Genomic DNA, 24,803 nt, shown 5'->3' with positions numbered 1-24,803 from the left:
TGTGTGCGCATGTGTGTAGGGGCGAGACACACAAACAGAGAGATAGATAAAGAGAGTGACAGGACGGAGTATGTATAATTTCCTCATAATCATGTGTCTTTTTGTGACATACGGTTGTGTAATAAACACCTCAGACTGATTTTTTCGTGTCAGTTATTCATCAATCACATGATCTTTATTCCAGCAGCCCTGTAATACTCACTGTAGAAGAGCTCCTGCATGTCTCAGTATTACTCTACTGGACTTTGTTTTATCCTTGTTGTTTTGATGATCTTTAACACACACATATTCAATTAGTTATTTATTATTAGCTATTAGTTTCAATGAGTACATACACATTTGTTCTACATTATTTAATCACATTTACAGGAATAGGCCAACATTTTGGGACATATAATTATTAGCTTTTTTTCTGAAAGTAAGATAAGAAGATAAACGTCAAACTCATGTCTGGGTGTTAAGACAGAGCTCAGTGAGAACATGGTTAGTCAGCTGAGTATAAATATGATCTGTAGTTTCCCTCCAGTCTCACATCGTTTTCTTTTCTTCTCTCCGTACATTCATGATGTAAAGTGCATTTCCTCTCCAGTCAGTGGTCAACATGAGCGGACAGAGACTAATAACATTATAACACCCAAAAGAATCTACTTTTTAATCCCAGACGTCTAAAAACCCTGAGCTCTATGGATCACAGGAGAATCCAGTGTGACTCTGGGTTTGTTTCCTCCAGAAGCTCTGTTCTGCTCCCCCAGAGCTTCCTGGCACTCGGCAGCTGTCTGTCAGGCAGCAGCAGCTCTGTCTTCCCCTCACAGCGCTCCGAACAGGCCCACGATACTCGCAATTTTTTAGCTTGTTGAGTATTTTCAACTGACCTTGAACATAACTGCTCTGTGCAAAAAATTCACTTTGCTTCCTATGTGAAAACACCATAAGGCTCACTAATTAACACACTGATCGTGTTTGTTCAGTCAGTAAAGACAAAATATAAAAGTGATTACTTGCTGTAACTATGGGATGATTGGTAAATGCTTTGAAACCCATGATTAAGGTCAATGCAAACATCTTCGCTATGGTCATTATCAGGGACAAATAGTGGCTATAGCAAATAAAAAGGCAAACTTATTTGCTGTGATGGGAGGTGGACTCTAGCCCCTGTATGAAGGCCAGACATGCTACCCTGCCTCGGTATATAAAGGACACGTCATGTCCTGTATTGGCAATGACTGTTAAATTGGACATTGGACTAAATGCGCAGAATTGTTCAATACAGAGATATTTCATAGGGTACTGGGGGGTTGTTGGAAAATGTAACACAGGTCAGTTTAAGTGAACAACCAGTGCTAGGTTTTTTTCTACTGAGGACCGGCTCATATGCACAGACTAAATGCCTGTATGGAAGAACAAACAAGGGATGCCTCCAACCGCTGGCAACTGAATAGATAACAGGAAGTAACAACAGAGAGAGAGAGAGAAGATTAACGAATTCATCTTTCAGTTCCCTCTCCCACTCCAGTTTGACTTTCTGACTAATCCATCATTCAAAGCTCAATCTCTCTCTCTGTCTCCCGATGATCAGCGGTATTCAGTCACCCCCCCTCCTGCCCTGCCATTATTTTGTTCTCTATCTTGACCTACTTCCGTTGACAATCTACCATCAGGACAGTGTGTGGACAGACAGAGAGACAGGGAGAGAGGGACATGCAAACACATACATATTTAATAAGGTACCAGTCACCAAACCAAACAGGTACAGTTCTTAGTGGCAGACCAGCCAGCATTGAACTCATACAGTTGCTGTAGGGGGAATCAGGGGGCTCGCAAACATTTTTTCTGTGTCATGAATGTAACAAATCTATATTCTCTAGCTCTCCTCAGAAATTCCTCCTAAAAATAAAATCCAAACAGATCACCGTTCTTCGTGGTGACTCACTGGTGCCTTGACAAACTTATTTATTCATCAGTGGACATAAAACCAAGGGTATGACTATGAGAGTATGACTCTCTCTTTTAATTCAATACCCAAAAGGTGAGGCGAGGATAGCGAGGGATTAGAGCTCAAAGTGGATTACTTAAAGGGATGATTCATGATGTGTTGGATAAAGTGGGAGAGTGCAATGATAAATGGGGTATTTCAAAATTCTGCTTTCTTTCATCACTGCTGGCATAGCTGATAGCATGTTATTTACATGGGAGGTAAGCTAGTACATGGAAGATACATCCGTGCGTACACACACACACACGCACACACACGCACGAAGTCATGCCTCCGTCACTTTTGGGCTGAATACATAGTCTTACATTCATTTCCTGGAGACTTACCCTAAAATTAACCCAAGTCTTCACCCTAAATGTTAATGATTTACATTACGGTACCTGAAAGGCGAGTCCCCACAATATGACTGTGTAAACAGATGCACACACACACACACACGCACACACACACACACACACACACACACACACACTTTCCTCTTGCGGATGATGATTTGATGAATTCATTCCAACCCATCTGACATATCCTCAGTTTAAAGTGAATTAATATCTAATGCCTATCTGATCTGCTTGTGTTCACATTAACACTCCAACATGCCCAATAACTCCCTGCTCAGAACATTTAATACATCTCAAGTCATTTACATTTTACTTCATTTCTGTGAGTGGCCCAACTAGATATGACCACATGCCGTATATTTCAACAATCACAGAAGGGCAGTGGTTATGATGATGAACATCACGTTTGTTTTTTGCCGTGCTAAAGTGTTGTGGCCTTTGGACGGAAATATAAACTCACTGATTTGTCCAATAGTTTGCAAGGCATCGTCATCTGAGTCTGAAGCACACTCGACAGCCAGATTTTGTCATCAATATTTATGGTTCCCAGAAGATGATTTATTTCTATTTTTATTTTCACAGAATTAAAGATGGCATCAGAGGACAAAGACGTTTATGCTTTTATTGCATTGTTTCTTTTAAAAGTTCGTAATTAGCTTGATTGTACAGATTAACTAAATTTCAAAAATACTGGAGAGAGGAAGAGCTAAAATACATTCAAATATGTTGATTATTTAAGAATCTGTTTAGCAACACCTCTTTTCCAATCTACATTCAGTTTTTACTGAAGCTACATGGAGATATATATATATATATATATATATATATATATATAGTTCAGGTTTTTCCTGTTTTTATGTTGAAAGAGTTTCTCCTCATGTGTCATCTTTTGTTCTTCTTCCTGTCTTTTCTCTGTCCCACCCTTGTGATTAGAGATTGTAGATTAGTTTCACCTGTCCTGTGTTGGTCTTCCCTCTCCTGTGTTTATTCAGTGTGTTTTCCCTCCTTCAGTGGTCAGGTTGTCTGCGTTGTTCTCTTGTCCTGCCTTTGTTTCCGGCCTGTGCCATACCGCTTTGTTATTACTTCTGTATTGTTTGGTTTTTTGTTCTGTCTGTCTGTTTGGTTTGTGTAGGTTCAGCTTTGGTTTAAGCTCATTTTTTGTTCTACAACCTGTCTGTCTGATTGTCCTGCATTTGGGTCTCTTTGACCTACCAAACATAACACGTTTTTAATGTGTGAGATAATGAGTGCACTCTATTGGAGACCCTGTGGTCAGAGTTCTATATATATTTTAAACTGAACTGCTGAAATCTGTACTTGTAGTATACATTATTTTCTGTATCAAATCTATGGAACAGGTGCATTGTCTTATTATTTTTATAGCAGTTATGGTTTGAAATATAATGTCTGTAAACCAATAGTTTCTTTGACGACTCTCCATCACGTTCCCTCTTTCATTCTTGGGTCAGTCAGTTACGATCATTTTCATTTTTTTATTTTTTCACTGTGTGATATTGGGAGTGAAAGGAGCGTTGTATGGGTTGTATGGCCAGACTTTTTTTCTAATGCCACCCTCAGGTCAAAATTTAGACTGACTTTACTGTAGCTGAAAAAATGTGGTTCATGTTTCCAAGAGTTTTGCTGTGGATGTTTATTGTTTCCAAGGTCAGGGTGGATTCTTGATCTTGGTGGCCCTGTGGCTTTAACAGACTTTACACTTATGCCCCACTACTGCAGTGTCTCCCAGAACAGCAAAACTATCAGTATGTCAGTCACAATTATCATTCACGACATTTGAGCCTCGGGGGGTCTGGAATGCAGAGATTGAACCTGTGTATTATTTCAGTCCTTGGGCTTTGTCAACAAAGGTCACAAATCGCTTATGGATGAACTTTATTTTATCTTACTTTATTTTGGGTTCTTAGCTCATTTTGTGTGTGCTTTTATGATTTAAGAAGGTACCTTTTTCTTCACACTGGATATTTTTCTTTGAATTTCTTCTGAAATGACTGAATGATGATTTAACTTTTCATTACTGAAATCTTCTGCTTTGTTAAGGACATACACATGGCTGCACTCACTGCCAGCTCTCTGTATGGACTATGAAGTGTATAATCATTTGCATGACAGTCAACATGCAAGTAAGAAGAGTGTTTCTAATGCTGGCTTTGCTTGTTTTCTCTTTTCCCTTCCTTTTCAGAGGTCAACAACAATATGCCAGGTGAGTTTTAATGAAAAAAAAGTTAATATATGACTATGAATTATTTGTACAGACCTGACTGCATATTTCTAGACAGGCTAGGATGATACAAATATAGGATGGGCTTTGTAATTCTGCAATGGGAGGCCTCTGGTGAGCCTTTCCAGCCTAAAGGCAGATTCACTGCTACATCTATCAAATTGACCACATGTATTAAAAAGAGAGAAGTAGTGTGCAAAAGGATCATAGAACCTGCAGCAAGAAACAGGCTATCCTGCAAACCTTCTATGCAATATTTCAAGTTTTTCCACAAACAGGTAAGTGGAAAATCAGTCATCCTTTTGTGGCCTGTTATATTGAGGAAAAGGAATGAAACGAGTGTGTTGCAGTAGTCGGTGACTGGTGATTCTCTGAGTCAGCTCTGACAGCTGTTACAGCTGGACAGCTGATTGAGATGTATATTAAACCTTAACAAATTTATAAACTCGGTCAATCACGTGACGTAAAAGGCCCCTCAGCACCCACTTCCAGCACTAATGGGTAGAGATGAGGTTAAATGTGTTTCAGCAGGCTGTCACTGCTACTATCATGCTGGTATTTCTTATTAGGAAGCCTCCTGCTCAGCCACAGGAAGCTTTGTCATCTGTTGTCGTGTTCTGATGTCATGCTTTCCCCGCTTGGAAAAACATGTATCATCACAATACTGAAGAGTATTGAAACTAAGTGTTCTCTTTTCTTAAGTGCCCTCTTTCACGCTGTCCCTTTCCCCTTCTTGTATCCTTCTTATCTTCCCAAGGCCTTGCACATATGATGGCAGAACAAGGTATGCTTCTCTTTCCCTCTCCTGTATCTTGTCTTTGTTTTGTGAATGATTCTAGTTTGGAGCTGCATGTTTTGGTGTTGGTGTGGAATATATATGAAGTGCATGTTTCTATATACATTGTGACTAGACCATTCTGCTGTGTTGCCCTACAAAAGCCAAAACGCAGTAACTATAGATTTGGTCAAAACAGTATAAGACAAGTATTTGACATTTCTGTTCCCCTGTCGTCTGCTTTAACCACTGACCTCAAGCTACAGCAGCAGAGCTATTTTACATTGTTGTATTTGTACTTTTACTTAAGTAAAGGTTTTGAGTACTTATCCACCCCTGCTGTTGGGCGCAAAGGTGGAAGTCAAGTGACATTATTATAGAGTGACTGCAGAGGGAGGACTGAGTTGGATGGTTTGGTCAACACAATGTCATTCTATAACAGAGGAGACTGCTGTTTGTTCCCCATTTCTGACCAAGAGTCAACAATGGTGTCTTTTAACCATAGCCAGGGCCGTAAGTGATTTTAAATGTAACCATGACGATGACGGTCCCCTAAAGTTACTCAAGTAGTAATTTTTTTCTAATCTTAACTAAATACTTATTTTAAGCCAAAATCTTTCCCTAAACCTAAGCAAGTTGTTTTTGTGACTTAATAAAATCAGTTAACTGTTTTCAAATAGTGATGCCATCCTGTCACTAGTGGCATCAGATCAGGAAGGACTTGGGGTGCCGAAAAGAACGAAAAAGAACAAAGTGTCAACCACTTGCTAAAATAGCTACAAAGCCTTCACCAGTGACAGTTACATTACTGATCTGGAAAGGAGATATACACTGTTCATATGTGGCTTCACTTGTCAAACTGCTACTAATATGTAACAGCAGCTAATTTAGGTTATTGACAAGGTATGATAACCAATCAAACGCACCCAAGTCCGAATAACAGAAGATTTTCCTCCTATTATACAATCATTGAATGAATGCTGATACATACTGTTAAATTACATTTTTAACAGCATTAAATCTTAGATTGAATGAATCATTTCAATATAAAGACGAACATATGACAGAGACACATAGCAAAACACACATTTGGTTCTTTGAAATATATGTAAATATTCAAAAAACTGTGTTTTTTTAAGATAGATATTGTCTTTCTGCAATCTGAGGATTATTTAAAGAACATATTAAATGTGATCTATACCAATATTTTCCACAAAATTATCATCCAAATAAAATTAAATAAAATGATGAAATTACAAGCTACATATGAGTAGATTACCTGGGCAGCCTAAAAATATTTCTCCACCATTTCTATAGTTGGTGCTCTCTGGCTTTTTGTGGAGCTCTTTGTGTGCAGTGTGGTTGTGACGATCAGAGGTCCTGCACTGCCTGATGTGGCTGCATGTTTCAAGTTTTTTGTGATGTACAGTTGCATTGTAGTTGCTGCCGTACATTGTCTTACATTACATGTATTCATATACAGTATACACTGATGATTGGTGTTTGCTCGAATTTGAACTTATGTCTCCTCTTCTTCTTCCTCGCTGTCCGGCTCTCTCGGCTGTGGATCCTCTGTTCTATCTCTGCCTCCTCCTGCTCCTCTAGCTAAAAGCAAAGGTACAGCTTTTTCAAAATCTTTCCTTTTCCGCCTCTATGAAAAGCGACGCTTGCTCTGTGAGTGTTTGAGAGCTCTAATGTGTTTACTTGTCTGTGTTCAGTGTCTTCTCTGTAATGGTTTCTCACCAAGGGTGCTGGATTAAGTGAGTAATTAAGAGATAACCTTAATTGAAGGAGAAGGAAAGAAGAGAGTGTGTCGTTTTCTCATTGTGTGTGTGTTTTGTAATTTGTTATAATGCTGTACAGTGTATGCAGGGATGCTGTGAGACAGTTTTATGATACAAAGTGAACAACAGCCACTGTGTATTGGTTTTCACTAGAAACTCACTCATTGCTGACGTTTATATAAGCTGAGTTCAAATGACAGCATTTATAAGTCTTTCTTACCTCTGGCTGATGGAAGCAGGGACAGGACAGGATTTCTTTTAGCAAAAGAATTGACAATCCAAATTAAAGCGATGTCCACACCTAACCTGTTTGTTGAATGTGTTAGGTGCATTTAGTTTGGTTCATTTATGTCGTGTGGAATGCTGTCAGTCAAAGCAAATAGCTGCCCTGACACTGCCCTTAGACTTAGAGGTAGCAGTTGCTTATTTCATACCTTCCTCTGGAACTACAGGTGTGACTTTGATGTAGTCTCACATGGATAAATCTCAGAAAGATCTCTTGCTGAACGAGACTGTTAAAAAACAAATCAGGTCTGCAGACTTGAGACTTGAGACAGACTCAGGTTGTCCTCAAAAATGAGGTCATATGAGTCAACATGGACTGTATTGACTTGAAGTCTGCCCCACTTGAGAGCTCATGGTCTGAAGACTTGACTTGAAACTTGAGGGCAAGGCTCTAGGGACTTGACACAACCAACCCCTCAACACTCAAGAGTTAAATGGTCTGCCTGTCCTTTGGCACAAACACTAAGTTTACGTTTGACTGATGCCATACATCGTTGGAAAGCTCAGATTCTCCACCACTATTTCAAGATACAATCACAAGAGCAGGTATAATCAATTGCCAGCAACTAACAACTGATTCTAAAATTAAGGTAACTCACCTGTTAAGACCAATCGGTAACACACACACACACACACACACACACACCCACACACACACACACACACACACACACAAAGTCTTGTTGCATTGGCAAACTTCTAGATGACCCAATCCAGTAAAACATTTAGTCCAAAGCACTACAATAATCCAAGGAGAGCTGTTTTATCATTTTAAAATTAGCTGGCTGCCAATCTTCTATGTTTCCTCCTTTCTAACTCCAGGAGGTATGCACAGTGTACTGTAGGTGAGATGTTGGTCTCAAGATGGAACTTTTGAGTGGCACCTCATTTGACCAATGTCTCAGTATAATATATGGCCTAAAAGTGAATGTAGATAAACAACACATGTATAAAGACAGCCTAAAATTGATTGCCTGAATATAAATTAATCAGTTTATTTACATAAGTAAAATAATTAGACAACATTAGAGAAACACGTGTTAAATATTCATTTTCTGTGGTACTGTATCAGTTTTTATTGAACATAGAGAAGGGTAAGGCTTCATGCTGTGGTCTCATTGTGTTTTCCAGTTAATAAGGCCCACATATAATTGATTATTGGCAAAATATATATATTTATTCAGGCTGAAATACAAATCTTCAACTTCAGTGTGTTCAAACTTCAATTTCTCAGTGCCAGAAGTACAGTGATTTTGACTGTTTGGGATAAAAGACTGTTACCTTTCAAAAGAGATCAAAACCATGCATGACTCCAAATGGTTCAAGAAGAGCTTTAAATTTATTTATCAGTTTACACCTTGGATAGATGTTTTAGACTTATTTCACAGAAATGGCAATTAATGACCCATAAATCTAGAGAAATTCTGTGCTGTGTATAGTTTTGCCTTTTGGAGCACTTTAACCAAAATGTCATTAATAGTTGATCCTGTAACAATGATGCACATGCTAATGTACAGCTGCTGGCACAAGAATAAAGCTGAAATAAACTAAATCATCTCTCAATCATGAGAAATTAGCCTTTAACTATGAAAGTAGTCAAGCAGAAATAGTTCCATATCCATCTGAAATGGATGTCTGTCTTAGTCATGGCTTGTATTGTTTTGTTTTGAAGTGATGATGGAGACACGTACAAAAACTGACACTGCCAACTACGTAAGGGATAATGTATAGTGAGCAGGTTGCTATGGAGAAATAAACCCTGACAGGATGACATAGAACATAGAACATCCTTCATCCTGAAGGAACCTGCTCTCTGTACATTATTCCGCTTAGAACACAGCTTACTACTAAATTATTCAATAAAGTGACACAAAACAGTGATTAAAACATATTTTATTGATTTAAAATGAGCCTACTCTCGCCTGTCACCGCTCTCACTGTGCGCAGGCCAGCAGGCAGGAAAACTTATTTATAATCATGTCAAATGTGGAGACGTGACGGGATATCCCAGACCTGAGAGAGACGTAGTTGACGAGTTTAGTTTACCGCTATTATTTTGTACTGATGGATAAAAGTCCTGCAGCAGCTGATTTCTGCGTTCAGCATCATATATTAAAAGATCATTAACCCTATAATGCCTGACCCAAGAAATAATGGACAGAAAATTCAATTTTTTTGAATTTGAAGACTTTATTTGGCCCTTTAACAATTTTTTTTTAAATGTAAAAAAAAATTAGCAAATATGTTTTTTGTTTGTATCGTTTTGAGCAAAGTTTTTACCATATGGTAATGCAAAACATTTCAGAAATGTTTCAAATATGATACCCACGGTATTAGAGGGTTGAAAGTCTTTTTTGCTGGGGACATGTCATTCTCCAGCCACACGTCGAGTGTTTTGTCCTCTCCAAACAAATTAAAAGTAACGTCTGGAAAATGCTCCATATTTTGCCGCTCAAATCAGCTGGTGATTTGTTATTGAGCTTGGTACATTAACGGATTGCCCCTTCAGCCAATGACGGTTAGGAATTCCTGAGCAGCCGCTCGTCTCTCGACAAATAAGCACCACTGAATTTTGGTGATTGACCAATCAGAATCGAGTATTTAAGAGTGCTGTGTTCTAACATCAGATAACTTCCTTAAATCAAGAAGTATGATGCTGAAAGGAAAAACGAGAAGCAATAATGTGTAGAAACACTATGATGTTTCAAAAAATCAGAAACTTTCAGTGATCTCTCAGATGCTTTGATTACCGCTTCATACTAGATTTGTGATCTACCTAATCAGACCACGATGATGCAGCTCAAGTGTAGACTCATAGGAACAGTCTGGTATCATATTGTGGTTGATGAGCACAAAACTCAATGATTCAAGATTCAAGATTCAAGAGTCTTTATTGTCATTGCACATGTCAATGAAATTTTCATTGCAACCCCCATGTTAGATGGTAAGAAAGATAAGGCTAGAAAGAGTGAATAAAATTAAGATAACTACAATAAAATAAAATAAACCAACATGCAATAAAAAAAAATATTCGTGAAGCAATTAAAAATATAACAGAATGAAAATATACTTAGGCAATAAAATATACTAAACAATAAACAATAAAATATGGAAGTGAAATGTGCAAACAGAATAAAATATACAAGCAGAATAAAATATAAAATATACACAGTGAAATGTTCCGACAGAATAAAATATGCCAATGAAACTGAAATGTGCTGATATACTAAAATGTATATAATTATAGTATATGTGTGTACATGTGTATGGAAATGTGAAATGTAAAGGTCCTGGCAGGTGCTAGTAGAAATGCATCCAATACAGAAACATGTCTTTGGATGTAGAGAGGCTGTAATTGGTTGCAGCCTGTTGTGTACACCTACGATGGTTTCCCCCATTCACAGAACAGAGCTTGTGTAAACGCCTGGAGATTTCTCTCCCCTCACCACCTGTCTGTCTTCCTCATTGCTGTGTTTAATCCCTGAGTGAGATGGACATTATTAGGCATCAGGCTCCCTGTCGCCTCCTGTTAGGCAGACAAGAGGCTCCATCCTGGCTCTATTTGCATGGCGGCTCACTTGTGGCAGGGCGGCAGATAGAGAAAGAAGAGGATAATAGGAAACTGTGTCTCTGACTTGAGCAGTCGCATTTCACTGTCATGGGCTGAAACCCAATGCTTCTCTCATAATTTGGATTAAGATTTCTTTTTTTGTTAAGACTGTGTTTCTCTCTCTACTTTAGTATTCTCCTGGTTTCTGCTGTCTTCATTTTCACACCTCATTCACTCCCTTATTAGTCATTTCCTTTTTTTTTACTTTTACCTGACGTCTCTCCTCACAGATCACAATATTACTACCAGTTTCCAGTCTTATCCATGTTTATTACCTACATTCTGTTAATACACCTTGTCTTAAAGCTGTCCATTTTGTCAAGGGTTTGGAAATATGTCTAGGGCTGCCAGTCAGCCAGTAGGCATATTTGGGTCTTAAAAAGGGCAGATCTTCCACAAACATCATCGTAATTCAGTTAGACATCGTGGTGGACGAGGTTAATCCCCTGAGAACATAAGGGAATTTACTACAAAAAGAGTGGAACCCAAGAAGACATTTTCAGCAGCCAAATAGGCGAGAGAACTATGATCTAAACTAATAGCAATGATGAAGTGTAATCATTTTTTGTGCTTTAAACAAATCAGTTCAACATCCCTGTATTATGAATTTTATTATATTATTATTGTTGTTATACTGTCTGTAATCCTACTGCTACAGAGTAACTAAAATTGCCCTGTAAAATAAAGCAGAAAATCCAATGGACTGGATCAGTAATGTCATAATGGTTTTAGGGTGGAGAAGAACAGACATGTTGGGGGTTGGTGGTTGAGGTGCTTGGACATTTGTGTTTTCTGCGCTTGACTGAGTGCTGGCGGGGATAGCCCAGCATCAGACAGAGGGGGGTAGGTGGGTGAGTATGCCTTGGGCCATGTAGAATCAAGGTGAATGCAGTACTTGTGAACCCTGGAGAGGCTTTGCCTCGTTGGTTTGATTAGGTGTTTGAGAACAAAGCAAAGCTGCTGTTTCAGGCTTCATGTATGCATTGCTGCGTTACACCCTGGAAATTGTTTCCCTGTGATTTTCATCTATGGTTTGCTTTAAATTACAACTTTCCTTTTAGAATGTGGGCCATTATTAGGACTATGATGAGATTTAATTACCAAATTAATTTGAGATCTGGTGATCTCAGCGCAACCTTACATATACTCTAGTTCTAGTTGGGAAAGCAACAAGAGTTGAATTTCTGTGAAGTCTGCATGTTCAAAAACTAAGCACTTACACTGACAAAAATATTACTGCAGTTCATGGAGTGAATATTGCTGCAGAAATGTGTATGTTTTTAATATCTGTTCCGAGCACATAATCTGTGCATACATACAAATAATGCATTCATATTTGGTAAAACCTCTAAGAAATCTTGTAAAATAAAACTCACTCTTGTTGGAAATGCCTGACAAACCTGGTAAATGTCCATGTCTGTCAAACTCCAGGCCCACAGTTCATAATGAAGGCTGTCTGTTGAAAATCTGTAGCCTCCAACACCGAGGTGAGATTATCCTTATGGAGTTATTTTATTCAGACTTTATTTAGGTCCCAGCAGAGCAGAAGGCCACACCCTACAGCTATCTCTATAGGCTAAACAGGACTTACCATAATGAGTATAATTATTCTAATTTTCAAACTCTGTGGGGTGTGCTTTGAATTTTCGTTTGCAACATGCACAGAGTGTGCACTGTAAGACCTGCACCCCTCAACCCAGTCTCTGAATGTGACTCCCATCTCATCACAGAAACTGATCTCCATACTCAGCAGAAGCTTGGTCCTCTCTGTCCCTGCTCACTGTCATGTATGTGGACACTGGATAATCTGTCCTTTATGGATGGATTATTGGATGGATTATTCAGAGATAAATGTGGACATACGCTGTTTATATTGTACATATGTGATACACTGTATATTATATAAATACACTTTCTAAATGTAATATAAATACACTTTCTAAATGTAACAGAACTGAATCACATGACGGGGTGTACAAACACCCCGTCATGTGATTCAGACCAAAACCACAATTGGCAAGTTGTTCACACCGAGCTGTTCATGGAGTCCCATACTATACTGTGGCCTGTTCTGGCAGAGATCATATGCCAAAAACAGCAGTGGCAACAAAACACACACACACACACACACACACACACAAAACAGACCAAACAAAACAGAGAGACCAGAGCACTGATAAACCACACTCTTCATTTGTTCCCCATGTGCTTTCATGTCTACCACACTTCTTCCCTCTTTTGCTGTTTTTATTAGTTACAGACTTTTTGCTGGTTGTACCAGGCAATACACTTTAACTGATAGTGCCTCTGAAGGATGATGCTTCAAGTTGCCATTAAAAGATATTTTGGATTGAAGCAATAGTTTGAGTGATCATTTATATGAAAAAAAAGATGTTATCATGACAAAGTGTAATGTCTACATATCAACCTTAACATTCCACCTAAACACGCCAGTGATAAGCTGTTTAATATGTACGTTACCAAATGTTAGTTATTCTGGACACTTTCATTTAGATAGCGCTGACCATTCCATCAAGCTCCTCTACGAAAGGAGTCAGGCTGTCGTTCAGCTCGTTGTGAACTCAAGAAGAAATAACAACACAGGGAATCTGAATAACTGGCCATCAGAACAATGGCTTGGCACCGTGCCAACATTGTGACACATACACAGTACACAGTTCAAATAACAGGTCGGCCAGAGCTTTCTTATCTTTATTTTTCTGCATTGTCAGACATAAGAGTGCCACAAATGGATTGGATGGAGGTCATGATGTGTCTCTGCTTGCTTGTTTTTGTTTTTTTATTTACATGTATACTGCTATGATTCATCCTACAGTCAACATACAGTCTGACATGCTTCTAAACTGATAAAGTACACTTTGACACAGATTGAGATTTTAGCAGAGGGCCATTGTGTGCAAGTTCCAAAGACACAAAACAGAATACACATCTGGTAGCCCCTCATGTTGTCCTGGAGCGATGACACTGCCTCTAAAGAAAAACCTTTCAGATGAAACTTGCATGTTTTGCAATCCATCGCATATCTTTTCAACAACAACAGCATTGCAGCATTCGGTAATTGTGCCACCGAACCAGATCATTCCTGAACCAAAACACATCATCACAACACACGTATTTTGCAACCCCATGTTGTCAACAGCTTCCTTCCTACTGATTGGAGGGCTGAGAAGAGGCATTTGTTTCTGACAAATCATTGTGTGTCCGGCCTAAGACCCATCTTGTATTCTGAAAGATTGCTGCTAGGACCTGTAGTGACCTTACAGTTCTGGACTGTTACTATGTTACTAAAGGCAAAGAGATGTGTTAGAGATGTGATGTTCTCTCAGCTGGACTGGAATACCTAAGTCTAACCCCTCATTGGTCCAGCAGGTGTTCAAACAGCAGTGTACTGTTAACCAGGAGCTTGCACTGTCCAAACACACACTCATGTGCCCAAATCCAAAAAGGCAGCACAGTGTTGTGAGCCTGAGCTCAGCATGGCCTCGTCGTAGCAACACTGAGCGTCGACTCAGCTACTGGAGTCCAGGGACTACGATGCAGCCCGAGAAATTATATTCAAATCTTAAGAAAAGCATTCAGCATTCAGGGCAAGACAATTCATGGGACTAAGTTGGACCTGGTGAGTTTCAGTCTGGGTCCGCTGGTGTTGATAGTTGGTTAGTTCATGTAGTGTCTGATTCTGTATGTAAAGATTCTAACCTTAAATCTTCAAATCAAATCACTGCCAGTCATTCCCGTAAATATTTTTTTAAACACATGTGATATTTTGCACTGGCAGTCATGAGTGTCACTTGTGTGTCGCCCAAGGGAAGATGTACAAAAAAATAAAGTTTGCTGGCATCCAATTCCCTCTGTTGGCTATACAGTCCACGTTGCCCACATCTCTCCAGGATTTGGCATTAACTCTGCGCTTTTTTCCATTTTTGGCCTTTTCAGTTCAGATTTCATCTTATATAAACAGTGCAAGCTGCAGGATGCCTGCAGCAGTGGCAGATAATTGTTGCTGGGTAAACTTAATCAGTAATACCAGGTGGTACACAGTTTAGCCCAAAAGACAAATTATTAAACATGATAAACATGACGCTTCAGTTAGCTGGATGGAACCACCATTGACAAGAATGCACAAAGGACTGTGCACTGTGAACTACAGCTTCCACACCAGGTCAAACTGCACCAGCTGTCAACATGGCTTATTATCATTACCAATGGTTACAACAGAAAAAAAAAACACCTTAACAATGACACAATACACCAATAATAAATAATACTAATATGCTAATAGCCAGTTTAAAGAAATGTGTACTCGTCAGCCACAGAAAATACAATACGGCAGTTTTTGTGACGGCTGTTCACAGCCTTAATGTCCAGTTCTTGTCAGCAGTGCCAGGTTGCTGGTTGTCACATCACTACTCCTGTTCCTCAGGTATGTCTTTAGCTGGCATAGGCATGAAAAGGTCAGTTTGCAAGCAGCTTATGTGACTATTATTAAGGAGATACTCGACTGCTTGTACAAGTCTGGGAAAGCATCCTGATATGGCCTTAGTAACACAAGTGCATCACACATGGTGCTGACAATAATCCCGTTCTGTCTTTTTCTTTAAATAATGTGCTTTGACTGGTGAAGTTCAGCAGACAGATTTTTGTCACTTGCTGTGACTTAGTTGCCTTGGTATTCAGGGCAGTTGTTCCTGTTAGAATATTATACAAGTCTGCCAAAAACCTGTTTAATGCATTAATCAATGCATCAATCATTGGACAGAGGTCGTGATAGTCATTTGATGTTTCCAAAGGCTGTCTGGATCCCATTTTTAAGTTCACAACAAAATCTTGCAGATGGCGAGGCTGTGTGTTTTTCTCACCTTTGGGCGATGCATCTCAATCCCAGGTGATGCACACTAGTTGTGAGTTTCCATGTGGCAGCATTCTGTTTACAGTTCAGATTGTCAACTACAGAAGAAACCAAATCACTGGGCTGCAGGTGGTCAGACAGTGCTTTTGTGATAATGAAAATGCTTTACAGTATCGTGATATGCAAAGCAAAATGTGATCGCATGCATCAGTGAGAGTGGCACAAACAGGAGTCTCTGCTGTCTTTATAGACATCAACACAGTAGAATGCTGGAAGGCCCACTGCTTGTCTGACAGTCTTTCAGTTTAACTACCTTTGCAGTAGGTTCAAGTTCTGTCTGCCTCTTCACTGATCCTGAGAAGAAATTTTACAGTGTTCATCCTCTCGGTGTGTTTGCTGACCAATTGTTTGACAGGCTCTAAACCGTTGTGACTCAATTACTGCATGCAAAAGAACATACATGTGACGTTCCTTTTCCTGTACAGTCTTAGAATGACCATCACTAGGCTTTATTAAAATGCTTGAACGGCTTTTTGTCCATACCTTAAGTTCAGTCCAGGCTTCCATATCTTGTTTATGGTCAATACTTTCATTGTGCTGATCAAGTGATTTAACAGCAATTATGCCTCACAGATGAGCCCTGTGAATTCTCTGCTTCTAACTATGAACAGCCCATCCCCGCAGGGTGGGATTGATAATGCAGGTGTGAGTGTGTATTTTAACACTCTTTTTCATAGAGCTTTAGAACATCATTTAGTGCAGATTTCACTCTTTTGTCTTTGTCACTCTTGTCTAGTTGCCTTACACTACATGTACTCAGGTCAAGCTTGCTCATTGGTAAAGCATATTTCACTTGGGACTTTTACAAGATGCAGCACGTAGTGGGTGGGACACTTACAGTGTAAAAATCAACTTGTCACTTGTTATGTGATGGAAATAAATCCCCTAAAACATATTTCTGACTACTGATATTTCTTGGTAATTATTGACTAACTGACTAACTAATATTGATATTCAAGTTATTTTATTTTATCAATTAATTGATATATCTGTGATAAGCTATTATAAGCCTCACTAACTATTCTAGTTAAATGCTTTTTAGGTATTAAGGTTGAGTTGTATTTCACCTTATTTCCAGTCTGTGAAACTGTCACCAACTTGTACAATTCAAAATGATTTTGTGTAATTGTGAAGCAGCTCTGTCGCTGTGCATTTAGCTTTTGGCTAGTATTCCAACCTGACAAAGTCAATAAGAAGAGGGCAGAATGCAGACGTGTGTTCACACTGGCTGTGTAAACACCAGGTATGATGATCAGCACAGGCCTTTGGATTTCGCCAGCTCTGGGTTGCCAAACTGGCAACTGGAAGAAGCGTTTTGAGGAAATGAGCAGCAGCAGTACTGAAAGTGGAGAGTAAACTGTGCTGTGATGGTGTGGCGTGAGGTTCAGATGGCCCTATTGGCATTTGCAGAAACATGTTAATGATATCATGAACAGTCTATCAAAAAAGAAAACGAAAAAAAAAAACACAAAAACAAAACAGAAATTTAAGCGGATCATGAGCTCATTCAAAATGTCACCCTGCAGGTCATACCCTATATTAACCAAATTTCTAAGGGAACTTTACCATCATGCTGGTTATTATTTTATTGGCTTTAAAAAGGCAAGGACTATATCATAGGAGAAAAAAAAAATCTTTCAGCAGGTGTTCTGAAAGCACCATTATGCAAGAACTGGCATTTTGTGCAATTTGCCACCCACTGGCAAGTAAACAACTTTGGTAAGACAGCCAAACATCAAGCTTGTGCAACAACAGAAGACATAGCAAGCCAGCGAATGTTACCTACTAGTCCAACAGCAAGAAGTCCAGCTCAGCGTATGTCTTGCAGCCTTACAGTACATGTCGCAATTTTCTGGCCAATAATAGAAAGCCTTTCCAAGGTATACGTCTGTCTTGGCTCTTGCTTGGTCACTCTCTCATTTTCTCCTCTTCGCTTCCTCTGTCAATGTCCTCTTCAGTCTATTCGCCTCTGTCATGATGTCCCTCGAGGCTGCTTCTAGTAAGTACACATATGTGGAATCAAAAGCAATCAAAATGGTAAGAGAAGCAGAATTCAGATTGCTTCCTCAATGGCACAGTATCGATTGGACATTGCTGCTTGATGTTTCAGTGACATCTAGTTGCTCTCTCCGGGACAAATACAATGGCAGACTGATATTTGCATTAGCCCGACGGCTGTTATACCATCTGCAGATGCTGGAACGACCCTTATCTGATGCCAGCACAACACTGTCCTCTGTTCTACATTTCTATATGTGCATTTTATTTTATTTTTGCAAAATGTAAGACAGATTTTTAGACAAATTGTAGGCACATGCATTTACTTGTAACAGCTTCACTTAATAATTACTTTAAATATTTCTAATAATAACATAGAAAATTCATTATGTAATAAAAAGTTTCTGTCCTCAAATGTATCCCTATGGTATTGAATATGGTATTGAATATTGATATTTTTTCAATGTACACTATAAAAGTTAGAAATTTCCGTGCCTTGACAGACTAAATTGTACAATATAAGAAATACCAGTTGCCATGAGTACAAATTAGTATTTTTTTTTTAATGTGTCAGTGTCATTTTGGGCCTGGACAGAAAGAAGGAGGACAGAGACACAGAGAGAAATATATGAACTCTGATTACAAGTCTGTTAAAGGAAACTCAGTGATTTTTCAGCTAAAGACAGAAAAAAAGAAAACAGTGAGTGAGAAACACAAACTGAGTTGAACTATGTCTAGAGAAAAACTGTCCTTGGTTATGCCTGTGAATATTCTCATTCATCCAGGTCATTGTAAGCTTTAGGGCATTCAATCGTTCACAACTGGACCTCGTCAGTTTGTCTTAGAAGACGTTTCGCCTCTCATCCGAGCAGGCTTCATCAGTTCGTACGCAACCAGACTAGATAGGACAGCTCTAGTCCTTGGTTATCCTTGGTTATGCAAACATATGTCTGTACTTTTAATTTTCTGCCATCATTTTACCCTAACCACCCACCTGTGGTAGAAATTATGGATTCCTTCTTGGAGGATATGCAGTCTAGAGATACTTGAAATGGGCCAGTCCAGGCAACACATCATGGAGCTTGGTCCACAAAGAGGCCACTGAGGTTTCAGCTTGGCCAAGGGCTCTCTAAGACTGCCTGCAGGGGGAACAGATTGAACTATGTCAGCCTTCAAATTGTTGATGTTGTAGCTTAACCCTCATATTGTCTTCCCATCTACTATATGATATGCAAACACTTGAAAACAGGTCAAAATTGACCCGAAGACAACAGGAGGGTTAAAATTGTTAACTTACAGTGACAGGGTCCATAAAGACACAAAATGAAATTCAAGACTTTCAAGCATTTCTTAAAGGCACCAGAAGATTTCACTTAAAACAAATAATTGTCTCTCTTAAAACTAGTTGTATACAAATTCAGTTCACCAATTTGAACTTTTCAGTGAAGCAGTTTGAAACTCAAATATAACATATACAGGTGAATCCCCTTCAGGTTTACACCTGGCAGAGATAAATATCATCTGACAGACTACACTGAGGGCTCAAAACCCCACAACAATCACTTCTCAAGCTGTCATTGTGACACACACATCAGGGCACTCTCCCTAAATAACACTGTCACTGTACAGGGATTATTAGCTGCAATTCAGTCAACCGCCTGTTACGCATGTCAGTCTATAGGTTCATTTGCATTCACACACAGTGTGCTGCACTGTCCGAGGCCATCACCCAGTTTCCCTGACCATATGATTGAGACCCAAGTGCTGCCAATCAGTGCGGCAGGGCCATTGAGAGCTGCTGTGACTAAACGCACAGGAAAATACTTTGAGGAGGAGGAGCTAAAAGTCAAACTAGCCAGGCCAGACTAGCTAGCTCTGACTTCCAACTGCTGGACAGCTCTCACAAATTAAAAGCTAGATCACAGCTACCTGTCAATTCATCAGTGTTGACTGAGAGCTGGGTTTCTGTTACCTGTTAACTACCATTTTCTACCACGAAAATCTGTCGAAGACCGACATTTAATATTTAAATCTATATACAATGATTCAAAAATACTGGAAATGGCCAGTGAAATACTCACCATGGCTTCAGTGTCTTGCTAAATACAAACATTTTGTCCTGATTGGTGTACAATTGATCACAAATAAATTGACCCCCAAATATTTTTTTCTAGAAATACTGTATGGGCTCGTTGATGAAAGCAGTGACCTTTTAAAAAGCTGGAGAATGATACCATCTATCAACTGTAGCATGTGTGTGTGTGTGTGTGTGTGTGTGTGTGTGTGTGTATTTCTGAACTGCTCTGCTCTCTGTGTTATCCCGTGGGCCTGAAGTGCTTCTACAGCAGGGTCCACTCCAACTGTTTAACAAGGTGCCACCAGAAACAACATGACCCACATTAAAGACTGCACAGAGCCACATACATGACATAACAAGAGACTCTGACTCTCACACTGTGTGTTCAATCTCCCAAAAAGCTTAAATACTAATTTGTCATTATTTTTAAAGAGCTTCATACATCAAAGCAACCTTCACATCGGCCATCTTTTGTATCGAATTAGTGGTTCCCAAATACATAAAACAGACAGAGGCCTATATTACTGATGTCTGAGTATTGAGTTACGTTACAGAACACTTTTGTAGTCCAACACCACACACTGTCATATTTACACGCATGAAGAAAAAGCACATATTGAAAGACACATGCTCAGATTGACCCCTCTGAGCCTATTCACAAATAAATAAACAGATGACACAACAAGCATGCTGTCTACACCAAAACACATACTGCAGCAAGTCAACATCTTAGTCATTATTATCACGAGTCAGCACTCAGGATATAAGTAATTGGTTCCTTGCAACAGGCTGCACGGTGGCTCGGTGGTTAGCAGCGTTGCCTCACAGCTAGAAGATCCCTGGTTCGATCCCGCCTGGGATCTTTCTGTGTGGAGTTTGCATGTTCTCCCTGTGCAGCGTGGGTTCTCACCGGGTTCTCCGGCTTCCTCCCACAGTCCAAAAACATGCTGAGTCTAACTTGTCCATAGGTGTGAATGTTGTTGTTTGTCTGTATATGTAGCCCTGTGGTAGGCTGGCGACCTGCCCAGGGTGTCCCCTGCCTTCGCCTGAGCGACGGCTGGGATAGGCTGGGATAGGCTCCAGCCCCCCGTGACCCTGCAAAGGATTCAGCGGTGTATAGATAATGGATGGTGATGGTTCCTTGCAATTTCACCATGCATGTCTGTGGGTGTGTGCATGGCTGTACACACCCAGGCTGTGTGTGTCAATGTCTTATCTATGACAGTAATATGTAGGTTATGAAAAAAAAATAATAAAAAACACTCATTTTGCTGGACAAATTCCAGCAGTCATGCCCACTTGTCCAAGACGTCCTGGTGTATATATAGATATGTTTTAATACAACAAAGTGATGAGAAAAATCTTTCAGCTGATGCTGTAGTGACTGGAGACATGATGAACAGTTCCAACAGTGTGTGTACATCTGACTGTAGTCCTTTGGCCACAGGAACAACATTCATTGCTTCATTCATGAGCCTTGCTGATTTTTTCTCAGGCTTGGCTTGAATTTTCGTTGTCTTAAAGGTGTCTAGAAACACGCTCAACAGCGCACGCAGATTATCAAAGTCAAAATCTTCTGAGAGTAAGGGCGTGATAGAAGGCGGGGGAGTCACCTCTTTCCCAGAGGCAACTGTGACCAGCAGCTTTTCCATCTCCACCACTACCCCCAAAGCTGTCTGGTCAAAACAACCATTCAGTAAGTCCAGTATCTCAAAGTATTGTTTCCGGTAATACTCTGATAGGCTCTAAAATGTTTAGTTGGTACCCCTGTCCCCAAGCCTCAAGAGTGCCTGTTGCTTGGGCAACTGGGGGCTCTGTCAAATCTTTGGAGGCCTTAGTCATTGACTTGAAAAAGTCATCAAATGCATCATCTGACCTCTGTAGCGACTGCACTCTGGGTGTCTTGTAGCATGGTGTCACTGTTTGTGATGTGTTGCAGAGAAAATCAGATAGGCGAGGCACAGAATAAAATAGTTGCTGAATTTTTCAAGCATGCCTGGAACCCCCCAGCTGCATTTATTCTTTTCGTCTCGGGGATTGCTTGATCAGGTGTGTCATCTCTTGCACAATGTCCAATGTGTCTCAAATCACTTTGCACATTTTTCCCAGTGTCTTGAAGGCATACATTTTGGCAGTGTGCAAAACAATGCACAACAGCTGCAGGACTGTTCACTTAAAAATTTGGAGTAACTCCATTCAACTGGCCCGACATGTTGGCAGCACCATTGTATGTATGCCGCCTGCACAGCCCAGGGCATTTGTAGCATATTATGTCAAAGTGTCTTTTAGCACAGAGAAAACTGTGTGAGCATCAGTTTTAAGCAAGTCAGAAAGACCAATAAAATCTTCATGAACAGTGTAGTATGTGTCATCCACCCAGCAAAGCACAGCAACAACCTGTTCTTTGTTTGAAATGTATGCGGTTTCATCCATGAGTATTGCATAATATCTGTCCATAGGTGACAGAATCTTTCATAAACATCGAGGAAAATAAGGTGAATCACGTCATTAGTAATGTCATGAGATATTTAATTCTTGCTGAGCAAAAACTGTTTGATATCAGCACAGTCCTCAGGTCTACTTGCTGCTTGTATACTCTTTACTCCTGAGTGAAGCATGTTTTGAAAACATGTAGGTTACAGTTTTTTACTAATCCTCAGGCCTTCGTTTGCGCATCTGATCTGGTCTTCCTCGTCGTGGAGACACAGTCCCCTGCATCCTTGTGGTTTTCTGCGACACAGCAGGCTTGTTTGGTCGATGAGGCTCTTCAGCACTCACCTGAACAGTGCCTCTTGGACTCAGTAGTGTGGCTTGTAGGGGGAGGAGCAGTTTGACACACCACCCATGGTGAACTACAGTTCAACAGTTTGAGAATGGAGCTCTTTAGGGGGGTACATACAGATCTGGACAAGTGGCAAGCTCGTCACTTTTAAACTGCTAGCATTTGAAAGACTCAGATATTCTGCCTCTTCATTTTTGCAATGCCAGTATTGATGGGATTATTTCAAGTACTAGTTTTGAGGAAAAAAAAAACAGAGATTATATTAATTCAATTCAATTCAATTCACCCTGCTTCTCATCTACGCCCATCTCAGCCTAAAGAAAAACCTTGACATGTGTGGACTTCTTCTTGGATTTATGCGTGTTGTGGTTGGAATCTAATGTGTTTCTGACCAGGTGGTCTGGAGGATCACACCCTCTGTATGTCGTGAGAATGTGCTTCATTAGTTTGTAATCTATATATGACATGACGAGTTCATGCATTTCATGGGGGGAGAAGAGCCTATGTCAGCTTTTCACAACCCAATTGCAGTGATGTCTTGTCTGCCTGTTCTACTCAATCTGTCAAATTTTAACCAACAAGCACTGACCTTACAGGTAGAGTAGAGTACAAGTAGAAAACAAACTCTGCTGTCTGAAAATACTGTTTTTAATGCATCCTAAAGACCGCTGTAGCCATGAACATCTTCTACCTTAACTGTGAAATGTAAAGGACACTACTGTTATGCACATAAAAAACAAGCATTTCCAATGTCACAGCTGACATCCAAAGACATAGATGAGATCAAATATCTGCATGCACAAAAACAAAACAAAATAAAAACTTTCATGTAATAGCAGGGAAAAGTCTGTTCCTAGGACAGTGAAACCAGGGGAGCAGTTAAAGATCACAGGCGCAATGTCACTTTAATGGTGTTATATCTGGTAAATGAATATGGCTAATCTTGTGTTCTTACTAAGAAATAGTTGTGAAAAGCACATTTAGACTGCAGGAGACCCTTAACTGAGGTATGGCGTATATTGCAGAGATAATTCATGGTTTAGGTAAGTTTATTTCACTGTAGCGAGTAAGGTTTTGGTATTCCATCAGTTTTCAGTAGTGGAGGTGGAGCATAGAATGTTTTCACTCTTTCAGAAACTTGCAGGCAAAAGTTGTCTGTCAAGTAACAACGTTGAAGATTAAGCATTGCAAGAACATCAAAGTAGTACAACACTGGAGAACAATGTTTTATAATATTGGGCTTTTTTACACAGGAAACTGGACAGGAAATAAGTGGTTGTTTAATTAATTAATTCATTTCATATTAATTGAATATAATTTAGATGATCAGTTTGAATCTATTGACTTCAGTGTTATGTGTTTTAATACTGTCAAGGTTTTCCCTGGATATTTTGAGACAAAGATGGCAAAGGCAGGAAAACATGCATGGCATGCACCACATGCCACAGTTTGCGTGTGCACCTTTAGAGTGCGGTGTGCTAAAGAGAAAAGAATGACAATTTGACAGATGAAGGCTCCATAGGGATTTAAAGACTAAGACAAACAAAGCCTATGACAAATGACGTTGTTTGGCACAGGACTCAGCATAATAAATTGCAGATTGTACAGTCTTTCTGTGCACATTTTTATAAAAGTGCATAGAGCCTCATGGAAAAAGTGAAAAGAAGAATGATGATGTAATATATTTAGGTCTAATTAGTCCATTATTGTTAAATATTTTCTTTTTCCTCCAAAGTTAATGTAACTTTTTATGTACCTATATCAGTGGAAAGTTTGTGATGATAACTAGATATTTCACTAAAAAATGCTGTCAGGCTTCTGCCAAGAAGGCAGTCAGGACTCGATACAAAGCCCACAGCTTAACTATGAATTAATATTATATCCACAAAAACTTCTCTTCAGGATCACAGGAAGCAAACAAAAATACTCAAAAAGACTCAATACAACAGTTGGCCAACGAAAATAAACCCAAGTGATGCCTCTTGTGTCTAA

At 39.6% G+C, this 24,803-nt stretch overlaps 1 protein-coding gene across 11 annotated transcripts in view; it reads left to right on the top strand.

Moving 5' to 3' along the window:
• Window positions 1-24,803, top strand: part of nrxn3a (neurexin 3a) — a 207,503-nt gene that overhangs the window by 9,332 nt on the left and 173,368 nt on the right. For 2 of the 11 annotated variants that reach the window (XM_041954645.1, XM_041954640.1), the window contains exon 2: window positions 5,328-5,354. The exons of 8 other annotated variants lie outside the window; for them this stretch is intronic. In XM_041954645.1, the coding sequence (XP_041810579.1) occupies window positions 5,328-5,354 (27 nt within the window). Of the gene's footprint in view, window positions 1-4,531; window positions 4,553-5,327; window positions 5,355-6,950; window positions 6,963-24,803 lie in introns of all 11 variants that reach the window. One more of the 11 variants, XM_041954641.1, reaches the window with a different exon arrangement.

The sequence above is a fragment of the Chelmon rostratus genome, chromosome 15 (genome assembly GCF_017976325.1).
Source record: "Chelmon rostratus isolate fCheRos1 chromosome 15, fCheRos1.pri, whole genome shotgun sequence".
Classification (NCBI taxonomy): Eukaryota; Metazoa; Chordata; class Actinopteri; order Chaetodontiformes; family Chaetodontidae; genus Chelmon; species Chelmon rostratus.
This window is presented reverse-complemented; position numbering and strand designations above follow the sequence as displayed.